The 21,098-nt window shown below is 41.2% G+C and overlaps 4 protein-coding genes, 1 long non-coding RNA gene and 1 pseudogene across 9 annotated transcripts in view; 2 read left to right on the top strand and 4 right to left on the bottom strand.

The window, feature by feature from the left end:
• The window catches only part of LOC135343063 (uncharacterized), a 48,416-nt pseudogene extending 46,789 nt beyond the window's left edge, over positions 1–1,627 (bottom strand).
• Positions 1,628–2,982: 1,355 nt separating this feature from the next.
• Positions 2,983–10,510, top strand: LOC135331919 (uncharacterized). The gene is made up of 7 exons (XM_064527214.1): positions 2,983–3,121; positions 7,419–7,525; positions 7,615–7,727; positions 8,109–8,596; positions 8,694–9,044; positions 9,136–9,351; positions 9,520–10,510. The coding sequence occupies exons 5-7, from the start codon at positions 8,997–8,999 to the stop codon at positions 9,826–9,828; spliced, it is 573 nt and encodes a 190-aa protein (XP_064383284.1). The 5' UTR covers positions 2,983–3,121; positions 7,419–7,525; positions 7,615–7,727; positions 8,109–8,596; positions 8,694–8,996; the 3' UTR covers positions 9,829–10,510.
• LOC135331689 (uncharacterized) lies at positions 3,119–5,510 on the bottom strand. The gene is made up of 5 exons (XM_064526929.1): positions 5,306–5,510; positions 5,071–5,247; positions 4,726–4,987; positions 4,474–4,673; positions 3,119–4,410 (listed from the first exon to the last, which is right to left on the bottom strand). Exons 1-5 carry the CDS (start codon positions 5,322–5,324, stop codon positions 4,268–4,270), a joined length of 801 nt encoding a protein of 266 aa, XP_064382999.1. The 5' UTR covers positions 5,325–5,510; the 3' UTR covers positions 3,119–4,267.
• Positions 5,568–9,693, bottom strand: LOC135331433 (uncharacterized). The gene is made up of 7 exons (XM_064526583.1): positions 9,493–9,693; positions 7,073–7,208; positions 6,551–6,939; positions 6,315–6,431; positions 6,048–6,258; positions 5,834–5,997; positions 5,568–5,735 (listed from the first exon to the last, which is right to left on the bottom strand). The coding sequence occupies exons 2-7, from the start codon at positions 7,143–7,145 to the stop codon at positions 5,568–5,570; spliced, it is 1,122 nt and encodes a 373-aa protein (XP_064382653.1). The 5' UTR covers positions 7,146–7,208; positions 9,493–9,693.
• Positions 10,511–14,388: 3,878 nt separating the features above from the next.
• On the bottom strand, positions 14,389–21,077 carry LOC135333392 (uncharacterized). Of its 2 annotated transcripts, none has more exons than XR_010393873.1 (5): positions 20,848–21,077; positions 17,081–18,357; positions 16,754–16,903; positions 16,389–16,471; positions 14,389–14,731 (listed from the first exon to the last, which is right to left on the bottom strand). It is a non-coding gene; the product is annotated as an uncharacterized LOC135333392 (long non-coding RNA). The 2 variants fall into 2 exon arrangements; XR_010393864.1 differs by lacking the exon at positions 20,848–21,077 and having other exon boundaries at positions 17,081–17,262; positions 17,311–17,450.
• LOC135332177 (uncharacterized) overlaps positions 17,300–21,098 on the top strand; it is a 28,568-nt gene continuing 24,769 nt past the window's right edge. The window contains exons 1-2 of one of the 4 annotated variants that reach the window (XR_010393168.1): positions 17,300–17,427; positions 17,651–17,728. The gene's annotated coding sequence lies outside the window, so the exon portion shown is untranslated. Of the gene's footprint in view, positions 17,428–17,650; positions 17,896–21,098 lie in introns of all 4 variants that reach the window. The other 3 variants (XR_010393166.1, XR_010393163.1, XM_064527540.1) reach the window with 3 other exon arrangements.

Genomic DNA, 21,098 nt, shown 5'->3' with positions numbered 1-21,098 from the left:
TGACTGCTCACAGTTCTTCATACAGTAGTACAAGTGAACTTTCGTACTTTTACCTATTGACAAATATTTTTATGTTACTGAGCACTTTTATAATCAAAGCTTACGTTTGTCAGATAACTCTGGAAACCACGTCTTTCCTTGAGCCTTTTTGGTCCCAATTGCTACTTTCTTCATCTTCTTCGCTACATTCTTAGTGCCTGAAAATACACGGACACGGTAATAATTGAGATTTGAGATTCTACACACTTACCATGCCATGTGTCGTACGAGTTTGTAAGGTTGAGATCATCAGTGACAAATCTCTTGACTACTGGCTGATTATCATGTGCTACTTCAACAATATTGAGACCTGAGACATAATATCCACAAAAAATAAACACAACCTCATAATGTTGATGCTTGAACATACCTTTATCTATGACTTCCGGAAGAACTATCTTAGTACACGCTACTTCTCGAGTCTGAGCACAGATGCCTGGAAACAGTCGAACACCCAACAATTCTTTTCGTACTAGAAAAAGATAATTTTCATATGATAAACGACAGCAGCACACTTGTAGAGATAATGAAAATAATTAGTTTACCTTCCCGAGAGACAGGGAACAGTCGTGTTATAAGCATTTGCTGTTGAGTCGTGGCGAGCATCTGTTATTACCCACTATATTGATAAAGTCATTACTGAAAAACAAAAACAAAACTAGCACATAAGAATTCATTACCTCACCGTCCTGCGAGTAACCAGGCAAAGCCTTCACTTCGTCAATCGCTCTCAACATGGATGCCTTGGCACAAGCGTTCACGACGTCTAAGTATCCACCTTTCTTGTACACTGTAACGTCACAGTGTTTTGTAAGAGTACAATTATAACACTCACTTACTTGACGAAATATACCATGAACTAACTTTTCCCAAGCCAGCATGACTACTAAAGTGAAGGTACTGGCTTGGGAGAACTCCAGCACAAGTAAAAGCATGGACGATCCTGCAATAAATAGGATTCCAAGTTAATCTTGAAAACGTATGGAATTATACTCACTTTTGATTGACAAGGTATCGTCCACCGAGTGTTCGCGAGCTAGCCCACCACTGTCGCTTTCCACATTTTCCACACTTGAATTCAAATCGGACAACATGCCCGTTCTGAAAAACAATATTATATTGCATACATCATGTATTGGGGTCTATTGGATCAGAAATACCTGGCGAAAATTGGTCGGCCTACGACAATAAGATTGGCACTGGTCACATGCTTGGGATAGGCCAGTGAAAAGACGGAACAAAGTCTTCAGTTCACACACGAACAACTGTTCATCACTAGCGTCAGTATATTGCTAGTAAATATTCCTAAACAAGAAGTAACGTCTTTATACTAAGCTATTGACACACACAAACCTGAATTCTCCAACATTGGGAAGACTTTGGATTTATCAGATTGTAGGTCTTCTCCCTCAGGAACAGCACCTGCCTGCTCCTGCTCCTGCTCCAACTTGTCCAACAGGACAGAAATAAGCTCTCTGCTGTCCAAGGGTAATGAGCCTCTAGCTGTAGCAGCAAGAGAACGCTTTGCCCTATCTATCCTAGCTACAAAAGCCTGCTTTGCATCTTCAGTATCGAAATTCAGCTCCATTTGGTACCGAAAACCATGCCTAGCATGCTTCTTCTTGGGTAGAGAACGAGAGTTGTCACATCTTTCAGCCAATTTTTTTTTGCTCTTTTTTGAACAAAGTATCTTGTGAGCCAAGGTGCTACATGCATGCAGGTATAAGGTAGCCTCCTTTGCAGCCTCTCCTTTTTCTGTTCTTTGTCATAGTTCAATAAGATAAAATACGGGACTAATTGGAGGAACAAAGAAAGAAAGAAGGAAGAGACTAAGAAAAAGGAGAGCCTGCCTTGCTAAGTTGGGTGACGGTAGACAAGTGGTACACAAGTGAAAATGAATGTGGGCAATCACTAGCTGGGCGGAGCCTAGTTGGGCGGAGTCCAACCAGCGTTGGTTGGACTCCACCCAACTAGGCGGAGCCTGACAGAGCCTACGCATTGCAAACTCTAAATAAAAGCTGTTAGCATCGTAGATAGTAAGCCAGAATCAACATCGTAGACGAGGGCTTACCTAGTAAAGACTAAAGAGACTAAATATCTAAATTTAGCTCAGTTTTTTTTCCTGAGTTCAGAACAGACCCACTTGATTAGTAGATATAATTATTACAGCAGTATAGTCTACTCTACTCTACTCTAGTCTACTCTACTCTACTCTAGTCTACTCTACTCTACTCTAGTCTACTCTACTCTACTCTAGTCTTTCATACTTCCTCTACTGACTAAAGGTCTCACGAAGGCTGACTCTACTGCACTGTACTGCACTGTACTGTTCATAACAGATTATGTTCCTGGTAAATGCGCTCCAAGTGCTGTGTGGGAGGACAGTTATTGAGGTTTTCTCTCGCCCACGCTCGTTAAAATTTGTCTACTTCAGTAGGGGATCACGGGACTTAGCAAGGCAGCTCTCCTTTTTCTTAGTTGCTTCCTTCTTTCTTTCTTTGTTCCTCCAATATTTCTCTTCTGTGACAAAGAACAGAAAAAGGAGAGGCTGCGAAGGAGGCTAGGTATAAGGGGCGTATCAAAGTAAAACCATGCGTGCATGAAGCGAGCAGTGAAGCAAAAGAGGCCAGAGAGTTTACCGCACGCGGCCATATTTAATCATTTCCGCCTCGAGTGCCCAGGGCACGCCCCTTTTATAGTCAGCATGCTCGTTGAAGAAGAAGCGAAGTGTGTTGCTGGAAGAGGTGAGTTTCTTTGCTTGCTTGTAGCTCGCATGTTTGCAGGAATGTTACGCTAGGAAGCCTTTTTTGAAGCATTGTAGTTGTCTATTTGGTCATGTTTTATTGATTGCTATTGACTTGATTTTTTTGCAGCCGTGATACAAAAACATCGCGAACCATCCAGTGTGTTGCAGAAACAGCGCGAGCTTTCCACTGTGTTGCAGAACATCGCGAGCATTTCACCAGGCTGTGTTGCAGAAACAGCGCAGGCCTTTTACTGTGTTGCAGAACCATCGCGAATATCCAGCCATGGAAAGATAGAGCTGGATCATCGGAAGCAGTGCAGGCTGCAGGAGTCATTTGTAAGTTGAAACTATACGTCTGCATGTTCATCTTGTGTGTAGCTTGTTGCATGTGGTGTGTGTGTATCTTGTTGCATTCGATTGTTCACTCTCTGGCCTTTGAGTGTATCGGTGTTGCTTTGTTTGTTGAGAGTGGAAGGTTTATGTTCTGGTATTCCGTGTGTCTAAGTGTGGTGGCCCCTTCTTGACTGTGAGGTGTGTAGGTCATGCATGCAGCTTAATAGATACATACTTGCCAGCAAAGCGCACGTTAAATGCATGTATGCACGGCTAAACTCGTGTCGACAACGCTTTTTGTGTACTGTTTTAAATACGCATGGCTAAGAGTATATTACCTGCATGGCCTTGAACCCTTTGGTGGGGGGGGGGGAGGAGGAGGGATGATGTCCATAGCACTGAAGTAATCAATCAGAATGTGTGTGGAAGGTTCTTCAACAGTCGGGTCGCAGGACAGCATCTTCTTGTTCTTGAAACCATTGTCGAACCAGCCTTCGGGGTGCAAAGATGGATTACTCATGGCACTCCAGTCTATTGAGGGAGCACTCTGCCGTTAGTAACTGCCTAAAGGGAAAGCAGCACAGGATCCTGCCATAATTGGGATCTCGTTATCAGTTCCAATAGTTAGTTTAATAGCTAGGATCATTAGAATAGCTAGCTATAATATAGTTAGACAACTGCTGCTTATGCTAATCTGTTATGACAGCTTTTTTAGGATCTTAACTCTGTGCCTACTGCACATGGAATTGGTAAGTTCAGGCTTTAACTAAACTATAGGTGTGCCAAGGGAACTGTAGCTTTTGACTGGATTAGTGAAGAGTAGTCTTGAGCACTTGTGCAAGCCTTGCGTGCCAGGCTTGTTGCAACTGGAGTCGACGAGGTCTTCAAGAGCAAGGAGGTGTTGTCTCTGTGAGTCTACTGTTGTTGAACCATCCCACACATTCTGGTTGATTACTTCTGTGCTAGATTAGTTAATGGTACTCACAGTCACAGGGTCCCTTTAGTTTATTATGCCCTTATTGTATTAGTCCCTTGGGCAAGGAAACTACTGGACTACTGGTGGTGGTCCTTCTGTGGTTGATTTGATTGCATGTAGTTACTGTTGTTTTAAACAGAATGCTGTGGGTTTGTTTGCTGACATCGTAACAATTAAAAATGTATACACTGGTACAAGCTTGTTGTGAAAGTTAACGAAACTAACCGATAAGCAACAAGTGGCAGCTGAGGGTGGTCCAATCCACACAGTTGTGTAACCGGTGCTACCAGATCATTGTCCAAAATGACAGATTTTCCTAGGAAAAGTTAGCTCCAAAGTAATAATTATTCTGTATTTACAAACAGCAATAGAAATTTACCTGAGGATACTTCATCTCCTTTGTACAAGAAATTTGACATCTCTTGTCCAGGACGCACTGCTAGAAGGTGACAATACCTCTGCTGGTGTCGGACACTCACACTGTATGGGACATTCTTAAAGCAGTTTGAGGTGAAACCTTTTAACTCCTTATTCTTGGATTCAAACCGCATACACCATGTGTTTCGTGGTGGACCAAATCTAATGAAATAAAGTATATACTTTATGCATTAATTTAGACATTTTAGAATACCTTAATAGTTCGTCAGGTAGATGCAGAAGATAATGCATCTTTGGAACATAGGGCGAGTTTGGATAGAGTTGCACATATGTTTCTAGCAACAACTCTACTTTCCATGCCAGATCAGAAGCATCTGCCTCTGTAACCACAAATGCGGTCACCATTGTGCAGATATCCCACAGAGTTAGGAGAAGACCCCAGTGTTCATCGCCCTCTGGAACAAAGCCCCCCATGATAAACGGGAATAATCGGATCAGTGCTTTCATCTGAGAAGCTGCGTGTAATGATGATTTATGTGCTTTTTAATTATGAAAGTAAGCATTGTACAAAAGTGGGGAAAATGATATGAACATTCACCTTTCTGTTTGATATGATACTCCATTGTCGACCCAGTAATTGTGTTTGGTTTGGTGTCAAGCTCTGAATATCCGTAATGGTGGGATGCAAGAGACTGGTTGAGCTCTGACAAGGTGAAGTACTTCTTGATATTGATAAAAGTAACAAGAAGCTCTTTGAGGAGACGTGGAGCAACACCTAATGAACAGAAGCAGCAATAATAATTATATTTGTGTGCTATTGAATGAATTTTTACCTTCAAATATTGTGTGCATTATGTCGTACGGAAGACATTTGGTGACATCAAAGAATGGAATGTCCAGAAGAATGCTCGCATTATTCACTCCATACGTAGTTGAGTACCCCAAACATCCATTCACATCACTTTCCACTAGCTGACAGTAATGGTTGTGACTATGAGAGTCTCTCAGGGTATACGCACCAACATGAAACTATAAGTAGTTAAAAATTAATACAATTAGCACCAGTGGTTTTTTAACTCACATTATCATAATGTTTTAAATCTTCCTTCGAACAAAGACACTGCCTGATTTCCGTAGCGCAAACCCAACACCTTTTTTAAACCCTCCAAGAAAATTACTAGCAGGTATGTCACCACAGAGACAGACGACAGCTCCATGAAGTACTACCACACCTGAGTCTAGCTCTAACCTGTATCCTTCATCCTGCAATAGCATATTTGAAATGTATACACACGAGATATCCATTATCATAGGTACGTCACAGTAATATTAAAAAAAAGAAAACTACCAGCAACACTTACTGTTGAAAGCAATTTCATGCATTGAACAAAGTTTCTGAGGAGGATATCACGTGCACTCTGATTCATGTCCGATGACTTAGCCACTCCAAGTAGTTGAATAGCTTGGAGCGATGATCGAAACACTGGTCTTATGTTTCCCAATGTATATATATAGTAAAACACACCTACATGTCATTATAAAAAGGTATAAACCAACATGTAATGCAATTCTCACCAAACTTGTGAACTCCAGCACTGGTTCCGAGAGGATTACAAACTTCAATGTCATCATGATACAGTAAAAACTGTAAACCATCTGGATGTGCTCGAAAGACTGGATGTTTCTTAACAAAGTCCCCATCACAGATATCGCGCATGCTACCATCTGTACTGACATGACTTTTTCCAATGATCTCTTCTCTAACAGCAGGATTTGATAGCAAACTCTGACAATTAAGTTATAAAAATAAAACCAGTGATTGAGTTGGTAAATAGCACAAACCTTCAAGCTCTCCCAGAGATCAATGTAGTACCCCTTAGCCTCAACCTCCTTCAGATGCATCTTGCCGTGGTCATTCACCCAGTCCCAGTTCTTGTCGAGAAGTGATGGTGATGGTTCCTAGTAACATACATTTTGTAATTGCATGCATATACAGTAATTTAACATGATGAGATGATAAAACAATGCATGTACCTTCATGCTACATTGTACTGATAACAAAATAATACGTTAATTACCACATAATTGAGATGCTGTTTGTAGTATTTCTCTCTTAACGCTCGTGAAGACAAACCGCTAAACATTTCATCAACATTGCAACATTCTGTGACAATCTTCTTCACGACCTCATCCACAGTGATGCCTTTTTCTTGAAGACAACACAACATTTTCTGCTGCATTTGTCCTGCAGTTTGCTCCATTAGTGTCTGTGTTGATTCGCATAGATGTTCGATGCTTGAATAATTAAGTGCTAAACTGCTAGTGCTGCGAAGAAGAAACATGGCCCGGTCAAACTTCGGATGAGCCGATGTAACCAATGGTAGTGAATCGTCGTCAACGTCATCATTTGTGGTTGTACAAGATTCTGGGTCACTTGTAATTGGATCACTTGCGTCGATCTGAACATCTGTATATAATTATAAAAAATGGTTGAAGTACTTCAAAACTATAGATGTAATATTCAAAACTATAGATGTATTAAATAGTAGTAGTTTTAATGCTAGATCTATTATTATGTATGATCTCATTAGCTGACTTACCATGCTTTCGTAAATGCTTCCTCAAAGTCTCCCATTTTGTTGCTGACTTGCCACATACACTACAATTGACCATAAATCTTGGATCATTTTGATGAACAGCAAGAGTGTGCTTTAGCAGAGACTTGTGGGAATAGCACTGAAAAAGACACATGCAACAGGTCACTACACAGTTGTCAGCCATAATTAATACGGAGAGATAATCTATAGAGACCTGATGAGCTAACTGCTTTGCGCGCTTGTATTTATAATATAATAGTTACCAATTTCGATATTTTATGTAGTTTTATCTAGAGCGCATGCGCACTAGATATAGCCTAGAGCAATATTCTCTAGACTTGTTACTTAGAAACCTTGAAAGAACCTTGAAAGAGATGGAAAAGTTGTCTGTAACTGATGTGGGGAGACTCTTGAGGGAAAACTGCTTTCCTGAAACAGTAGTTTCTGCATTCAAAGGTACAACTCGTAGACTAATAATTATTATAGTGTCTTCTTAGGTATATTCTTAGCTTTTATAGTACATTATTATCTGTTTGCACTTACAGAAAACCTAATTGATGGCATTGCACTGCTTTAACTACCCAATGACTTTGAGGAATTTAAGCATATGTTGCCGCAGAGTGGATTGAGGATGGCACTCAAATCTCTTCTTGAAAAGGTTAGAATCATTTACACATTTTACTTTAGTACCATAGTTATAGCAGGTAATTTTAATTGTTGAGTGCTTAAAAGAGTTAACCCATTGTACTGCAATTCTAGAATATGCTACCCATTCTATACCGTGCTCTATTGTACCCATTGTACTGTATTCAACTGCAATTCTCATTCTACCCCATTCTACTGAGCTGAGCATTGTGGTAAATGTGGGCGTTCAACTACAATTGTTGCTAACCACCATAGCACACTACAGGGGCTTCTATTTCATACATTGCACAAGTGTGCAATTCTTTAACAAAGCGGCAATTTTTTGGCCACGAAATATCCTTATTCTGTGGTGTTAAGTTTGAGACATAATATATACGTTCTTTTATAACTACAGGAAAATTGCTCCATGAGTGGTACGATACGTCAAATGAGTGCCAGCTATAATCTGATAGAGGATTACAACATGGGGGATTTTGAGGACGAAGCTGTGGCCAACTATCCTCTAGCAATGCTGCCTGCAAGAAGTGATGAAGCAGCTGAACCACCTGCTAAAAAGCCATGGACAGAAGAGTACGAAGTGCTGGCAGCACCTACGAAGACCCTACCAACTCCTTGCCCACTGGTGCTGGCAGCACCTACGAAGACCCTACCAACTCCGTGCCCACTTCCACCAGTATTCAGTGAGAGAGTAAACAGAGCAATAATAGCGAAACAAATTTACGGAAAAGACAAACTAGCATTAATACGAGAAGCTTCCCTCTTCTATTATGGTCTTTGCCCGAATCCGAAAGGAAATCAGTACGACGAAATGGCTAAGGTTTTGTGTAATAGCTTTGAGCAGCTACGAAACAAGATTGTAATATTATTGATGGATGCTATTGGGTGAGCATTATACAATAATAACAATGCATGCATGTATTATAATTATACATAATTGCAAATTTTTATAGCTATAATTAATCATACAACATGCATGCAGCATACAGTGAAGCAACAGGTTACTATGTTCTTCTGAAATCGGAGAAAGAGGTCAGTACCGTCAGCAATCAAACCTCTCAAGACAGAAAAGGCGCACTTAGTGCAAATAATTGCAGCAAAGCCAGCTGAAGCCGCTCCTGGCCAAGACTCCGTTATCAGTGTGGACGAATGTGCATGCGATCGAAACCACGGTCGGTTGTGCGACCAATTCACCAAGAAAGCGCCTAACAACGCAGCAATTACACAGTTAATAAGGGAGACGCACCAACAAAGAAGGAAGAGAATTGGAGATTCAGGTGACAAGATGTCAATTCTTCTTTTGACATATCCTTTCTTCACAAGAAATCAATGGGTAAGTGCGTTAGCTCTTTAAATTGTTTATTTAACCATAATTATACACCTAATGTTTTCTTGGTTATTTATTGAGTCTTGAAATGTTATAGGTGCTGTTGGAGTTCACGCTAATGTGTGGGGAGGAATCCATCTCTCGAATCAGAGATTCTTGGACTAAGATTGTTCCAACTCTGCTGCAGATGGATGGTGAAGTGCCCACTGACTCTGAAGAAACTCAGAGCTACAAGGCACTTCTGTTCATTGACACACAACTCAGGCCCGCAGGAGTAGCCTCTAAAGCTGCAGCTGCTTTTACTTTGTATCAAGTAAGTAAAAACAACAACGTATATATACGCATAATTATAGCCGGTAATCAAATATTTTGTCTCCCGAAAATTACCGGCTATATATACGGAGGCAGTAACACTGTAATTCCTTTCATGCGTCATTATTGTGGAAGCATGCACCTCAAATTTAACTCTTATTTGTTGCAGGTCGGGACTGATATTGAGGAAGTGACAGCTGAAAAGACCTTTCCAGAGCCAAGGCTTGCAATTTTTGCTGACAAGAGCATGAATGGCATGCAAGCGTTCATCCTTGGTGAAGGAAAGGTTCTCTTTGAAGTATTGGGCGACAGTGTCATTGACTCGGTTATCAGCTTGTTTGCAACATACTACGCCTTCTATGTCAGTTACCCCAAGCCATCACCTGCCTCTGGTCTCCTTCTCTTCATACAGGAAGTGTTGATGGGTGTGAAAGAGACATCTGTAAAAAAAACAGTGAGGTATACTCATCATTCATAAACTTGCTAGATCAACATTAGTTACCCCAACTGTACATTTACTGTTACCAAGTTATTACCGAGTTAGTTACCGACTGTATCAATTATGATTATGTTATATTCAGTTTTACTTGATATTTATGTATAATTTATGTATAATATTTATGTATAATTCTGGCGTTTCTTTTGTGTATTTTTATTTATATGGTCATATTCTTGTAACCGTGACGTTTTAAAATGACATACCTCTGTTCGACACACCAAAAGTTACAGCATGTTTCAGTTTTGACACAGTAAAAATGACATATATTAATTTGACACCCGTGTTAGTGTGTTAATTTTTGGGAAAGCAGTTTGACACGCGTTTGCATGCCAAATTGACACCTTTCATTTATGTGTGTGGTTGTTGTGGGGTTGGGAAATTTTGTTGCACAGTCTGGTTTGGTGATGATGTGTGATTTGATTATAATGATTTGTCTGGTCAGGAGTGCATTCATTCAAGGTCTGGTATTAAGATGATAATAATGATCTGAATTAATTGGTGGTGTTCGCTGTTGAATTGATTTGTTGTTGTGGGAATTTCTCATCTCTTCTCTGCACAGCACAAACAGCTATGGGTGTAATTTTGTTGTCTGGTGTTATAATTATGTATTGTGTGTGTATTGATAATACTAGGCTGATGGTTGTCAGCTGTGGTGGTGATTGGCTGGTATTGTATTGTGTGGAGTGGATGGTTTTGTTTAAACTGCTGCTCTCAATGTAACCATGCATTTGCTTGTTCTCTTGCAGCCACAATGCACACACACACAGCTCCTCCTACTAGCTATACTGTACTATAGCTAGTATTCCATTCTCTCACTGCTTTTGTCTCCTCTCTCCTCCAGGTACAGACAAGCCATGCTGCTCTGGGACCCAGGGAGGATTACTAACCTCATCACTGTATAATGTATTGCAGGTACTGAAGGGGTCGGGGCTTGACTGGAGATGTGGGGGAGGGGCTCAGATCTCAACGCCCACTACTATCATTTATAGTGTCTCTTGATTGTTTTGTGTGCAGCTATGAAGACAATAAAGATAAGTATGGCTGGCTTCTATGGTGTGTAGGTCGATGTCTCTTCACAGCAAAAAATAAGTAGTTCCATTGTGTACAGTATCTCTCATGCTCTCTGTGTAGGTTGATTGTGTGGAGGAGCCACTGTAACAGCATACACACAGATGAGTAGCTAGCTATGTCGTGTGGCATGTCTCTCATGCTCTCTGTGTAGGTTGACGGTTGTGGAGGAGCCACATACACACAGATAAGTAGCTAGCTATGTTGTGTGACAAGTCTCTCATGCTCTCTGTGTAGGTTGATGGTTGTGTATAAATTATATGGATGGACAAGGTGATGGTTTGATGGTCTGGCACTACCTAACACTAAATGGCTGCTGTACTCGATATATAATTAATATGAAACAACGTAACATAATTTAAAGTTTTGTAAGAACAAGAACAATAGTATAATTATAGTTATGAATAATTATGATCTTAGAGAATCGAAGTTGACAAAACATTTATTTATCACAGTACTATAATTATTGACAAATCCTTGTTTCCTTCTATCGAGAGGTAGGTACATGACTTCAGTCAATTACCATCTCCATCTCCATGGCAACTATAAGCACATTTAGCGACCAACAACCTGGAAGAAGGAAATAATTACAATATCTGGATCTAATTAAAGGAACTTGCCCTAACATCTCTGTACAGCGTCCCTCATGATACATGCTGGGGGCTGGTGTTCAGTCCTGCACACACACACAGTATATATACATCATTTATTGCACACGTCAATGATCATAATGTCCCACAAATTGTCACCCAAATTAATGCATGTATGTAATTATAGAGAAGTGAACACTAACTAACCCAAAACACCGTCACACATGCAAGGGGGGAGTACAGTGCATAAAAAACACTAACTATTCCAACTATCGTATAGCGGGTCATTTTCGTGGCGCATTCAGCCAACTCGCGAGAGAGAGCCTAAGACGTTCGCTAGCGCATTCAGCCCACTCGCATAAAAATACAACACAAGGGGGAGTACAGCACATAAAAAACAATAACTATTCCACTTAAAACACTGTCACACAAGAAGGGGGGAGTACTACGCATAAAAAACATACAACTATCATATACCATTTGAAAGGTGTTTCTAAGCATTCAAAAAATTTTCGACTTTCGATCCACAGAATTTAAGTTATGGCAGCTAAAAGATTCACGAATTCAACGGAAGGGGGGTGTCTTTCAACAGCTGAAAGATTCACGAGGGGTGGGGGTCTTACAACAGCCATAACAGTTGATTCAATGGCAAACATTTTATATAATTATTTCGAAAGCTTAGAAAAATACATTTCAAATGACGTGTTTCAATCCAATATTTCATCCGGGCCCTTAATTTGTTATTTTTTGACCTCGGACCATGGGGACTCAGGGTTTCATACAGAGGTAGGGGAACCCCGGGATTTCCCCCCCCTAGACAAAGTTTCCCCCCCCTGACAATTCCCCAACTTATGATGTAATAAAATCATTAGTTAGGTGTAAAGTGGTTTTTACAGGTGAGAGTAGTAAACACCAGCCCACTAAAATCTACCAGAATGCACCACAAAGCACCGTTTTTTCAAATTTTCCCAGGGGAGGATGCCCCCGGATCCCCCTACGTTGTGCCGACCGAAACCTGCCGACCTTTGGTCGGCAGGTTTCCCCCCCTAGCAAAAAATCCTGTATGAAACCCTGGGACTAAATTGGCAAATAATGTTATCTTTCATGAACTTTGATGGTACCATTTGAAAGGTCTGTTTCTAAGCGTTCAGAATTTAACTCTTATTTGTTGCAGGTCGGGACTGATATTGAGGAAGTGACAGCTGAAAAGACCTTTCCAGAGCCAAGGCTTGCAATTTTTGCTGACAAGAGCATGAATGGCATGCAAGCGTTCATCCTTGGTGAAGGAAAGGTTCTCTTTGAAGTATTGGGCGACAGTGTCATTGACTCGGTTATCAGCTTGTTTGCAACATACTACGCCTTCTATGTCAGTTACCCCAAGCCATCACCTGCCTCTGGTCTCCTTCTCTTCATACAGGAAGTGTTGATGGGTGTGAAAGAGACATCTGTAAAAAAAACAGTGAGGTATACTCATCATTCATAAACTTGCTAGATCAACATTAGTTACCCCAACTGTACATTTACTGTTACCAAGTTATTACCGAGTTAGTTACCGACTGTATCAATTATGATTATGTTATATTCAGTTTTACTTGATATTTATGTATAATTCCGGCGTTTCTTTTGTGTATTTTTATTTATATGGTCATATTCTTGTAACCGTGACGTTTTAAAATGACATACCTCTGTTCGACACACCAAAAGTTACAGCATGTTTCAGTTTTGACACAGTAAAAATGACATATATTAATTTGACACCCGTGTTAGTGTGTTAATTTTTGGGAAAGCAGTTTGACACGCGTTTGCATGCCAAATTGACACCTTTCATTTATGTGTGTGGTTGTTGTGGGGTTGGGAAATTTTGTTGCACAGTCTGGTTTGGTGATGATGTGTGATTTGATTATAATGATTTGTCTGGTCAGGAGTGCATTCATTCAAGGTCTGGTATTAAGATGATAATAATGATCTGAATTAATTGGTGGTGTTCGCTGTTGAATTGATTTGTTGTTGTGGGAATTTCTCATCTCTTCTCTGCACAGCACAAACAGCTATGGGTGTAATTTTGTTGTCTGGTGTTATAATTATGTATTGTGTGTGTATTGATAATACTAGGCTGATGGTTGTCAGCTGTGGTGGTGATTGGCTGGTATTGTATTGTGTGGAGTGGATGGTTTTGTTTAAACTGCTGCTCTCAATGTAACCATGCATTTGCTTGTTCTCTTGCAGCCACAATGCACACACACACAGCTCCTCCTACTAGCTATACTGTACTATAGCTAGTATTCCATTCTCTCACTGCTTTTGTCTCCTCTCTCCTCCAGGTACAGACAAGCCATGCTGCTCTGGGACCCAGGGAGGATTACTAACCTCATCACTGTATAATGTATTGCAGGTACTGAAGGGGTCGGGGCTTGACTGGAGATGTGGGGGAGGGGCTCAGATCTCAACGCCCACTACTATCATTTATAGTGTCTCTTGATTGTTTTGTGTGCAGCTATGAAGACAATAAAGATAAGTATGGCTGGCTTCTATGGTGTGTAGGTCGATGTCTCTTCACAGCAAAAAATAAGTAGTTCCATTGTGTACAGTATCTCTCATGCTCTCTGTGTAGGTTGATTGTGTGGAGGAGCCACTGTAACAGCATACACACAGATGAGTAGCTAGCTATGTCGTGTGGCATGTCTCTCATGCTCTCTGTGTAGGTTGACGGTTGTGGAGGAGCCACATACACACAGATAAGTAGCTAGCTATGTTGTGTGACAAGTCTCTCATGCTCTCTGTGTAGGTTGATGGTTGTGTATAAATTATATGGATGGACAAGGTGATGGTTTGATGGTCTGGCACTACCTAACACTAAATGGCTGCTGTACTCGATATATAATTAATATGAAACAACGTAACATAATTTAAAGTTTTGTAAGAACAAGAACAATAGTATAATTATAGTTATGAATAATTATGATCTTAGAGAATCGAAGTTGACAAAACATTTATTTATCACAGTACTATAATTATTGACAAATCCTTGTTTCCTTCTATCGAGAGGTAGGTACATGACTTCAGTCAATTACCATCTCCATCTCCATGGCAACTATAAGCACATTTAGCGACCAACAACCTGGAAGAAGGAAATAATTACAATATCTGGATCTAATTAAAGGAACTTGCCCTAACATCTCTGTACAGCGTCCCTCATGATACATGCTGGGGGCTGGTGTTCAGTCCTGCACACACACACAGTATATATACATCATTTATTGCACACGTCAATGATCATAATGTCCCACAAATTGTCACCCAAATTAATGCATGTATGTAATTATAGAGAAGTGAACACTAACTAACCCAAAACACCGTCACACATGCAAGGGGGGAGTACAGTGCATAAAAAACACTAACTATTCCAACTATCGTATAGCGGGTCATTTTCGTGGCGCATTCAGCCAACTCGCGAGAGAGAGCCTAAGACGTTCGCTAGCGCATTCAGCCCACTCGCATAAAAATACAACACAAGGGGGAGTACAGCACATAAAAAACAATAACTATTCCACTTAAAACACTGTCACACAAGAAGGGGGGAGTACTACGCATAAAAAACATACAACTATCATATACCATTTGAAAGGTGTTTCTAAGCATTCAAAAAATTTTCGACTTTCGATCCACAGAATTTAAGTTATGGCAGCTAAAAGATTCACGAATTCAACGGAAGGGGGGTGTCTTTCAACAGCTGAAAGATTCACGAGGGGTGGGGGTCTTACAACAGCCATAACAGTTGATTCAATGGCAAACATTTTATATAATTATTTCGAAAGCTTAGAAAAATACATTTCAAATGACGTGTTTCAATCCAATATTTCATCCGGGCCCTTAATTTGTTATTTTTTGACCTCGGACCATGGGGACTCAGGGTTTCATACAGAGGTAGGGGAACCCCGGGATTTCCCCCCCCTAGACAAAGTTTCCCCCCCCTGACAATTCCCCAACTTATGATGTAATAAAATCATTAGTTAGGTGTAAAGTGGTTTTTACAGGTGAGAGTAGTAAACACCAGCCCACTAAAATCTACCAGAATGCACCACAAAGCACCGTTTTTTCAAATTTTCCCAGGGGAGGATGCCCCCGGATCCCCCTACGTTGTGCCGACCGAAACCTGCCGACCTTTGGTCGGCAGGTTTCCCCCCCTAGCAAAAAATCCTGTATGAAACCCTGGGACTAAATTGGCAAATAATGTTATCTTTCATGAACTTTGATGGTACCATTTGAAAGGTCTGTTTCTAAGCGTTCAGAAAACCTAAGCTTTCCCTGGCGCATTCAGCGCACTCACATAAAAAACCCAAAACAAGGAGTGAGGTACAATGCAGCTGTTGTGAATTATTGAACCCACTCATGGGAACGTAAAACTATTGCTAGTGAATTGAACCCACTCATGGGATCTTAAAACTATTGCTAGTGAATTGAACCCACTCACGGGAACGCAAAACTATTGCTAGTGAATTGAACCCACTCACGGGAACGTAAAACTATTGCTAGTGAATTGAACCCACTCACGGGAACGTAAAACTATTGCTAGTGAATTGAACCCACTCATGGGAACGTAAAACTATTGCTAGTGACTAAACACCGTCACACATGCAAGGGGGGAGTACAGCGCAAAAAGCACAAACTACAAAACACAGTCACACATGCAAGGGGGGAGTACAGCGCAAAAAGTACAAACTACAAAACACAGTCACACATGCTAGGGGGGAGTACAGCGCAAAAAGCACACAAACTACAAAACACAGTCACACATGCAAGGGGAGAGTACAGCGCAAAAAGCACAAACTACAAAATGTTTGGTAAGGGAAAGAGTCACACTCTGCACGCGGCAGTACTCACTGTTCCTTAGGTCGATTGTATTGACGCCCAATGGGTCGATCATCATTAGCATCCAACAGAGTGAACAACTGACCCTCACAAATCTAACAAGTGAGAAAACAATTAGACCACTCAATCACTAGTAGATAATTCCACCATAAAAATTATTATCTCAAATCAACTTGAGCTGCAATTTGCAACACAACGCTTTCCCCATAAAATGTATAATTTAAGCAACTTTCAGGAGGTCATAACTTCACTAAAGGCAATCAATATCAAAACTAAGAGATGCATTCTGTAGCTCTAGACAAGGCCTATCACATGACATGCTCAGATCACAGTTTTGGTGGGGGAAAGAGTCACACTCTGCACGCGGCAGTACTCACTATTTCTTAATTGTGTTCCTTTATCTGCAGTGCAAGACGTCCAATGGGTTGTACGCAAACTCCACAGTGTCACCTTGTAACTCCTCCATCATATGTTGTCATAGAAATGTGTCACTGACTCCGCCCCTCTCGTGCTCTCCATCACTAGCACTGTACGCAATGAAGTAACGGGTCAACAAATGTGCAGCAATGGATGCATTTGTCACAGAGGCTGTATAGTTTGATCACTAGTAATGATATCTATTAGCAGATATTGAATGCCAGTCATCTAAAGCAGCCTATACACTATACTAGGTGGTACACTTTTGATCATGACTAGCCACTCACTTGTACTCGCTGCAATGCTGTTTGCCTTGTGATCCATTGCTACTGGTCTTTTGGGTGAGTATCCACCAGATATCCAGCCTTGTGGAAGCTCCTAGAGCGAAGGACAAGTGAATGCTTTTCCTCACCAGCTGTCTCCATCTTGTGTGTGAGCGTGTCTGGTAAAGGTCCAAAGGATATCAAATCTACAAAATGAAACATATTATTTTGTCTAATGGTTTGACGATCTTTACCCACTGGCCATGTGCTTCATCAGTTCTAATGCTCTGAGAGCACATCCATTGGAGTGGTCCTACTAGCTAGCACGGTGCACTGGACACAATGGACCAACACTCTGACTCAGGGGAAAGGTGAGCGCTACCTTTAATATTACTAGACAATAATTATTGATGGCTTATTAATTTTCAGTAGGACTTTTATATATAGTTGAGATTGTCCATGCAATCCTTTAGTTATTGGAAAGCCTATCATTAATTTGCACAGCTTACTGCTACTGAATCTCAACAAGCTGAAATGGCTACAAACTTTCCTGCAATTCTGTGCACTTTGACCTCTGTGTTTGCTATCCCCCAGGTACAGGACACCTCAACGTGACTCTGGTGTCACTGGCAGTGTCGATCTGCTGTGTCAGCAAGTACCGTTTCAGCTCAGGTGACAACTACCTATACTGTATAATCATGATCAGGTGATAATGCCTCTCAATGTGTTGCCCCCCCCCCACGGGAGGTACGGGGAATTTGACTCTAATTTGACTCTTGAAGTGTTGTCCTCACACTGACTGGGGGATTAGACCTGGCCTTGCATATAGCCTTGCCTGGGTAAGACTTCTCATAACCTGTTTAGGATACAAGCTGTTGCCAAATTAATAAACGCCAAGTCGGCTCTTTTGCACAATGTACTAGCTGTCCTATATAAGTATTGTCAGCCATTTTCCTTGATGGTGGATATCACTGCTGGAGTGCCCACATTGTGTCATCAATAGATCATTGTACTCCCTCAAAGCATTTCACTTTCAATATTATTTGTTCCTGTTTAATTAGGTAGCGTGGTGATGGAGTTACTGACTCAGCGATCACTCGACTGAGACAACATTCTCTGTCGTTGCTAGGCTACACCATCGGACAAAACCCCCCATACATCGTGACCTCAAGGTCAGTACAGTGGAATCTCTTATAACATACACATTAGGGGAGCAATATTTTGACTGTACACAAACTGTTCATTTAGGACCTGGTCTTTATATCAGTTGACCTTTCTTCAGATGAGGTCATTAAGAGTGGCTGTGTGTGTGTGTGTGTGTGTGTGTGTGTGTGTGTGTGTGTGTGTGTGTGTGTGTGTGTGTGGATGTGTGTGTGTGTGTGTGTGTGTGTGTGTGTGTGTGTGGATGTGTGTGTGTGTGTGTGTGTGTGTGTGTGTGTGTGTGTGTGTGTGTGTGTGTGTGTGTGTGTGTGTGTGTGTGTGTGTGTGGATGTGTGTTGTGAGGAAGCATTTCACTAGTAACATAATTTATTGTACAAAGCATCCTATTTTAGAGTATAAAGTGTCATCCAATAGCTCTATCCAATAGTTGATGATACCGTAGAGCTAGAAATAAATGATGATTAATGCTATTTTTGCGAGCGTATTTTTGTATTTCAAGGCCTGTACAATCCATTGAAATCACGGTTATTCAAAATTACAAAGCATTTAAGCTCACATGATTATAATTATTTCCACTGATTTTGATTCAGATTGAGAACATACTCCATGACTCTGTGCACGACACGCTACGTGGGTGAACTGCAACAAGTCACAAACGTGGGAGGAAGGGGATCTTTTAGCCTCGATCTCAGGCCGCACTGAAGATGAGGTTGATGAGGCCATACCACTATCTATGATGAGGCCTAGCATATGCCATTACCTACTCAGCGTGAATGTGATCTGCTGCCAGTATGTGCCAGTCCAGTGGCTGTGCTATAGGATAAGAATGGATGAATGCATGAAAGGATGGAGGTGAGGGGAGATGCTTTGTAGAGACGGCACCTGTTGTAGGCTACTGATAATAATCACGAGGTTCATTGTTTTGTTCATATTTCCCGATAGTATTGCTTGCCCATGTGTTAGACCTTATTGGTGGAGGGAGGTCAATATTGAGCAACCATACCTAGCTGAGTTGGCATGGGCTCAGAGATTTCATTTGTGGTGGTATTTTACACTACAGTATGGTGTAATTATTTATCCATGCATGTATGGATGGACAGGCAGTACTATTGGAGGTGACCTTTCACTAATTATGACCTTTCAATGACATTCTGCTTTGTTTACTGTGAAAGGGGTGGAATGTGACACCTCTCTGAAAAGGGGGAGGATCTGAGCAATGATTATGTTTACTGAGAAACAAGGCTGAAAGGGGCGAAATTTCCTCTTTATGTGTGGTCCCACTGTGTACACTGTACTAAGTGGTTGACTTGTGTTTTCTGTAATAAGGTTTCCATTTTGTGAATGTCAGCGTTTGTGTAATAGTACTGTGAAATGTGGGGATGATCACGTTTACTGAACATGTTAAGTATAAACACGTTTACTTGTGATACTCATTTCAATGAGACGAATCTAATAATATCACACCCTCACACAACACACACCCGCCCACACACAGGCACTGGGCGTACTACTGTTCAAGCTGTTCTTCATGGATACTCCATTTGGTGACAACCCTCTAGCCATAGTCAGTGCTCAGTACAGCATTCCTGAAGACTCTCCTTACACACAAGACCTGAGAGGTGAGACCACGCACACACACACACACACACACACACACACACACACACACACACACACACACACACGCACGCACACACACACACACACACACACACACACACACACTAGTAAATGTAACTAGCATCACTGGGTATATGTATAAATTTCCCTAAAGACTATCTTATTCTGCCAGCTTAAGTATGTTGCTCTAATGGCACGTGTATTCTCCCCCATTTAGTGACAACCCTCTAGCAGTGCTCAGTACAGCATTCCTGAAGACTCTCCCTACACACAAGACATGCACAACTTGAGAGGTGAGACCACACACACACACACACCCTAGTGAAATGTAGCCAGGTTTACACATGATTATGTTAACTTTAAGCCTTTAATTATAAAGACTATTGATAGTGAGTTTTTTCTTTGTGAAATGAACCTGTTTTCAGAGCTAACTTTGAGAACACACACTAGCTACAGGTGCTATGATATTCTGCCAGCCTCAAGTGTATTGCTCTATTATTATAATGATACGTATATCATTGTCCCCTTTGTAGGCTATCTGTTGACCTCTGACCCTGAGCTGCGTCCCAGTATCTGGCAAGTGTGTGAGGTGGTGTCCAGGATCACAGGAACCACCAACCATGTCACTAATGTCTTTGTGAGTACCTTACTATTAGTATACCCTGTGTATGTATAGTGGTGGGTAGACCAACAGTGGCTCTGTATTATAGAGGGTGGTCTGCTAACACAGGTCCAAACACATGCTATGGAGACTTTGAGGCCCATTAACCTGGCTGTATTATAGAGGGTGGCCTGCTAACACAGGTCCAAACACATGCTATGGAGACTTTGGGGCCCATTAATCTGGCTTATTGATTATACAGCAGAGGCTGACTCTGGGTCCCTTATCAAACCTGGCTGTATTATAGAGGGTGACTACAATAGACACACTCCACTCTATATACTGCTTATTGAACCTCCCACCCCTCACACACACACACACACACACACACACACACACACACACACACCTCACAGACTGGCAGTCCATTTCCTACGGATGACTTTGGTAGCACTTCATTTTTGACGGACGTTCCTCTACCCCGCCCACTCATAATACTGCTGACAATGCAAGACGAGATTTGTTTGGAGCACCCCCCCCCTTAGAGAGAGTTCAAAGATTACGACGACAATGACAACTGTAGATCAATTTGGAGCAGTTCCTTTTAGCTGAATTTTAATATTTATTTTTCCGTGTGTTTATAAGTGTTGTTTTGTGTGT

This window comes from Halichondria panicea, chromosome 1 (assembly GCF_963675165.1).
Source record: "Halichondria panicea chromosome 1, odHalPani1.1, whole genome shotgun sequence".
Taxonomy (NCBI): Eukaryota; Metazoa; Porifera; class Demospongiae; order Suberitida; family Halichondriidae; genus Halichondria; species Halichondria panicea.
This window is presented reverse-complemented; position numbering and strand designations above follow the sequence as displayed.

Coding starts and splice junctions, on each gene's coding strand:
- LOC135331689 (XM_064526929.1), bottom strand. Junction 4,988..5,070: donor GTATCATATCAAACAGAAAG/GTGAATGTTCAT, acceptor CATTACACGCAG/CTTCTCAGATGAAAGCACTG. Junction 4,674..4,725: donor CTACCTGACGAACTATTAAG/GTATTCTAAAAT, acceptor TTATTTCATTAG/ATTTGGTCCACCACGAAACA.
- LOC135331433 (XM_064526583.1), bottom strand. CDS start 7,145: ATGGTCAATTGTAGTGTATGTGGCAAGTCAGCAACAAAATGGGAGACT. Junction 6,259..6,314: donor ATCTCTGGGAGAGCTTGAAG/GTTTGTGCTATT, acceptor CTTAATTGTCAG/AGTTTGCTATCAAATCCTGC. Junction 5,998..6,047: donor TGCTGGAGTTCACAAGTTTG/GTGAGAATTGCA, acceptor AATGACATGTAG/GTGTGTTTTACTATATATAT.
- LOC135331919 (XM_064527214.1), top strand. CDS start 8,997: ATGTCAATTCTTCTTTTGACATATCCTTTCTTCACAAGAAATCAATGG. Junction 9,045..9,135: donor TCTTCACAAGAAATCAATGG/GTAAGTGCGTTA, acceptor GAAATGTTATAG/GTGCTGTTGGAGTTCACGCT. Junction 9,352..9,519: donor CTGCTTTTACTTTGTATCAA/GTAAGTAAAAAC, acceptor TATTTGTTGCAG/GTCGGGACTGATATTGAGGA.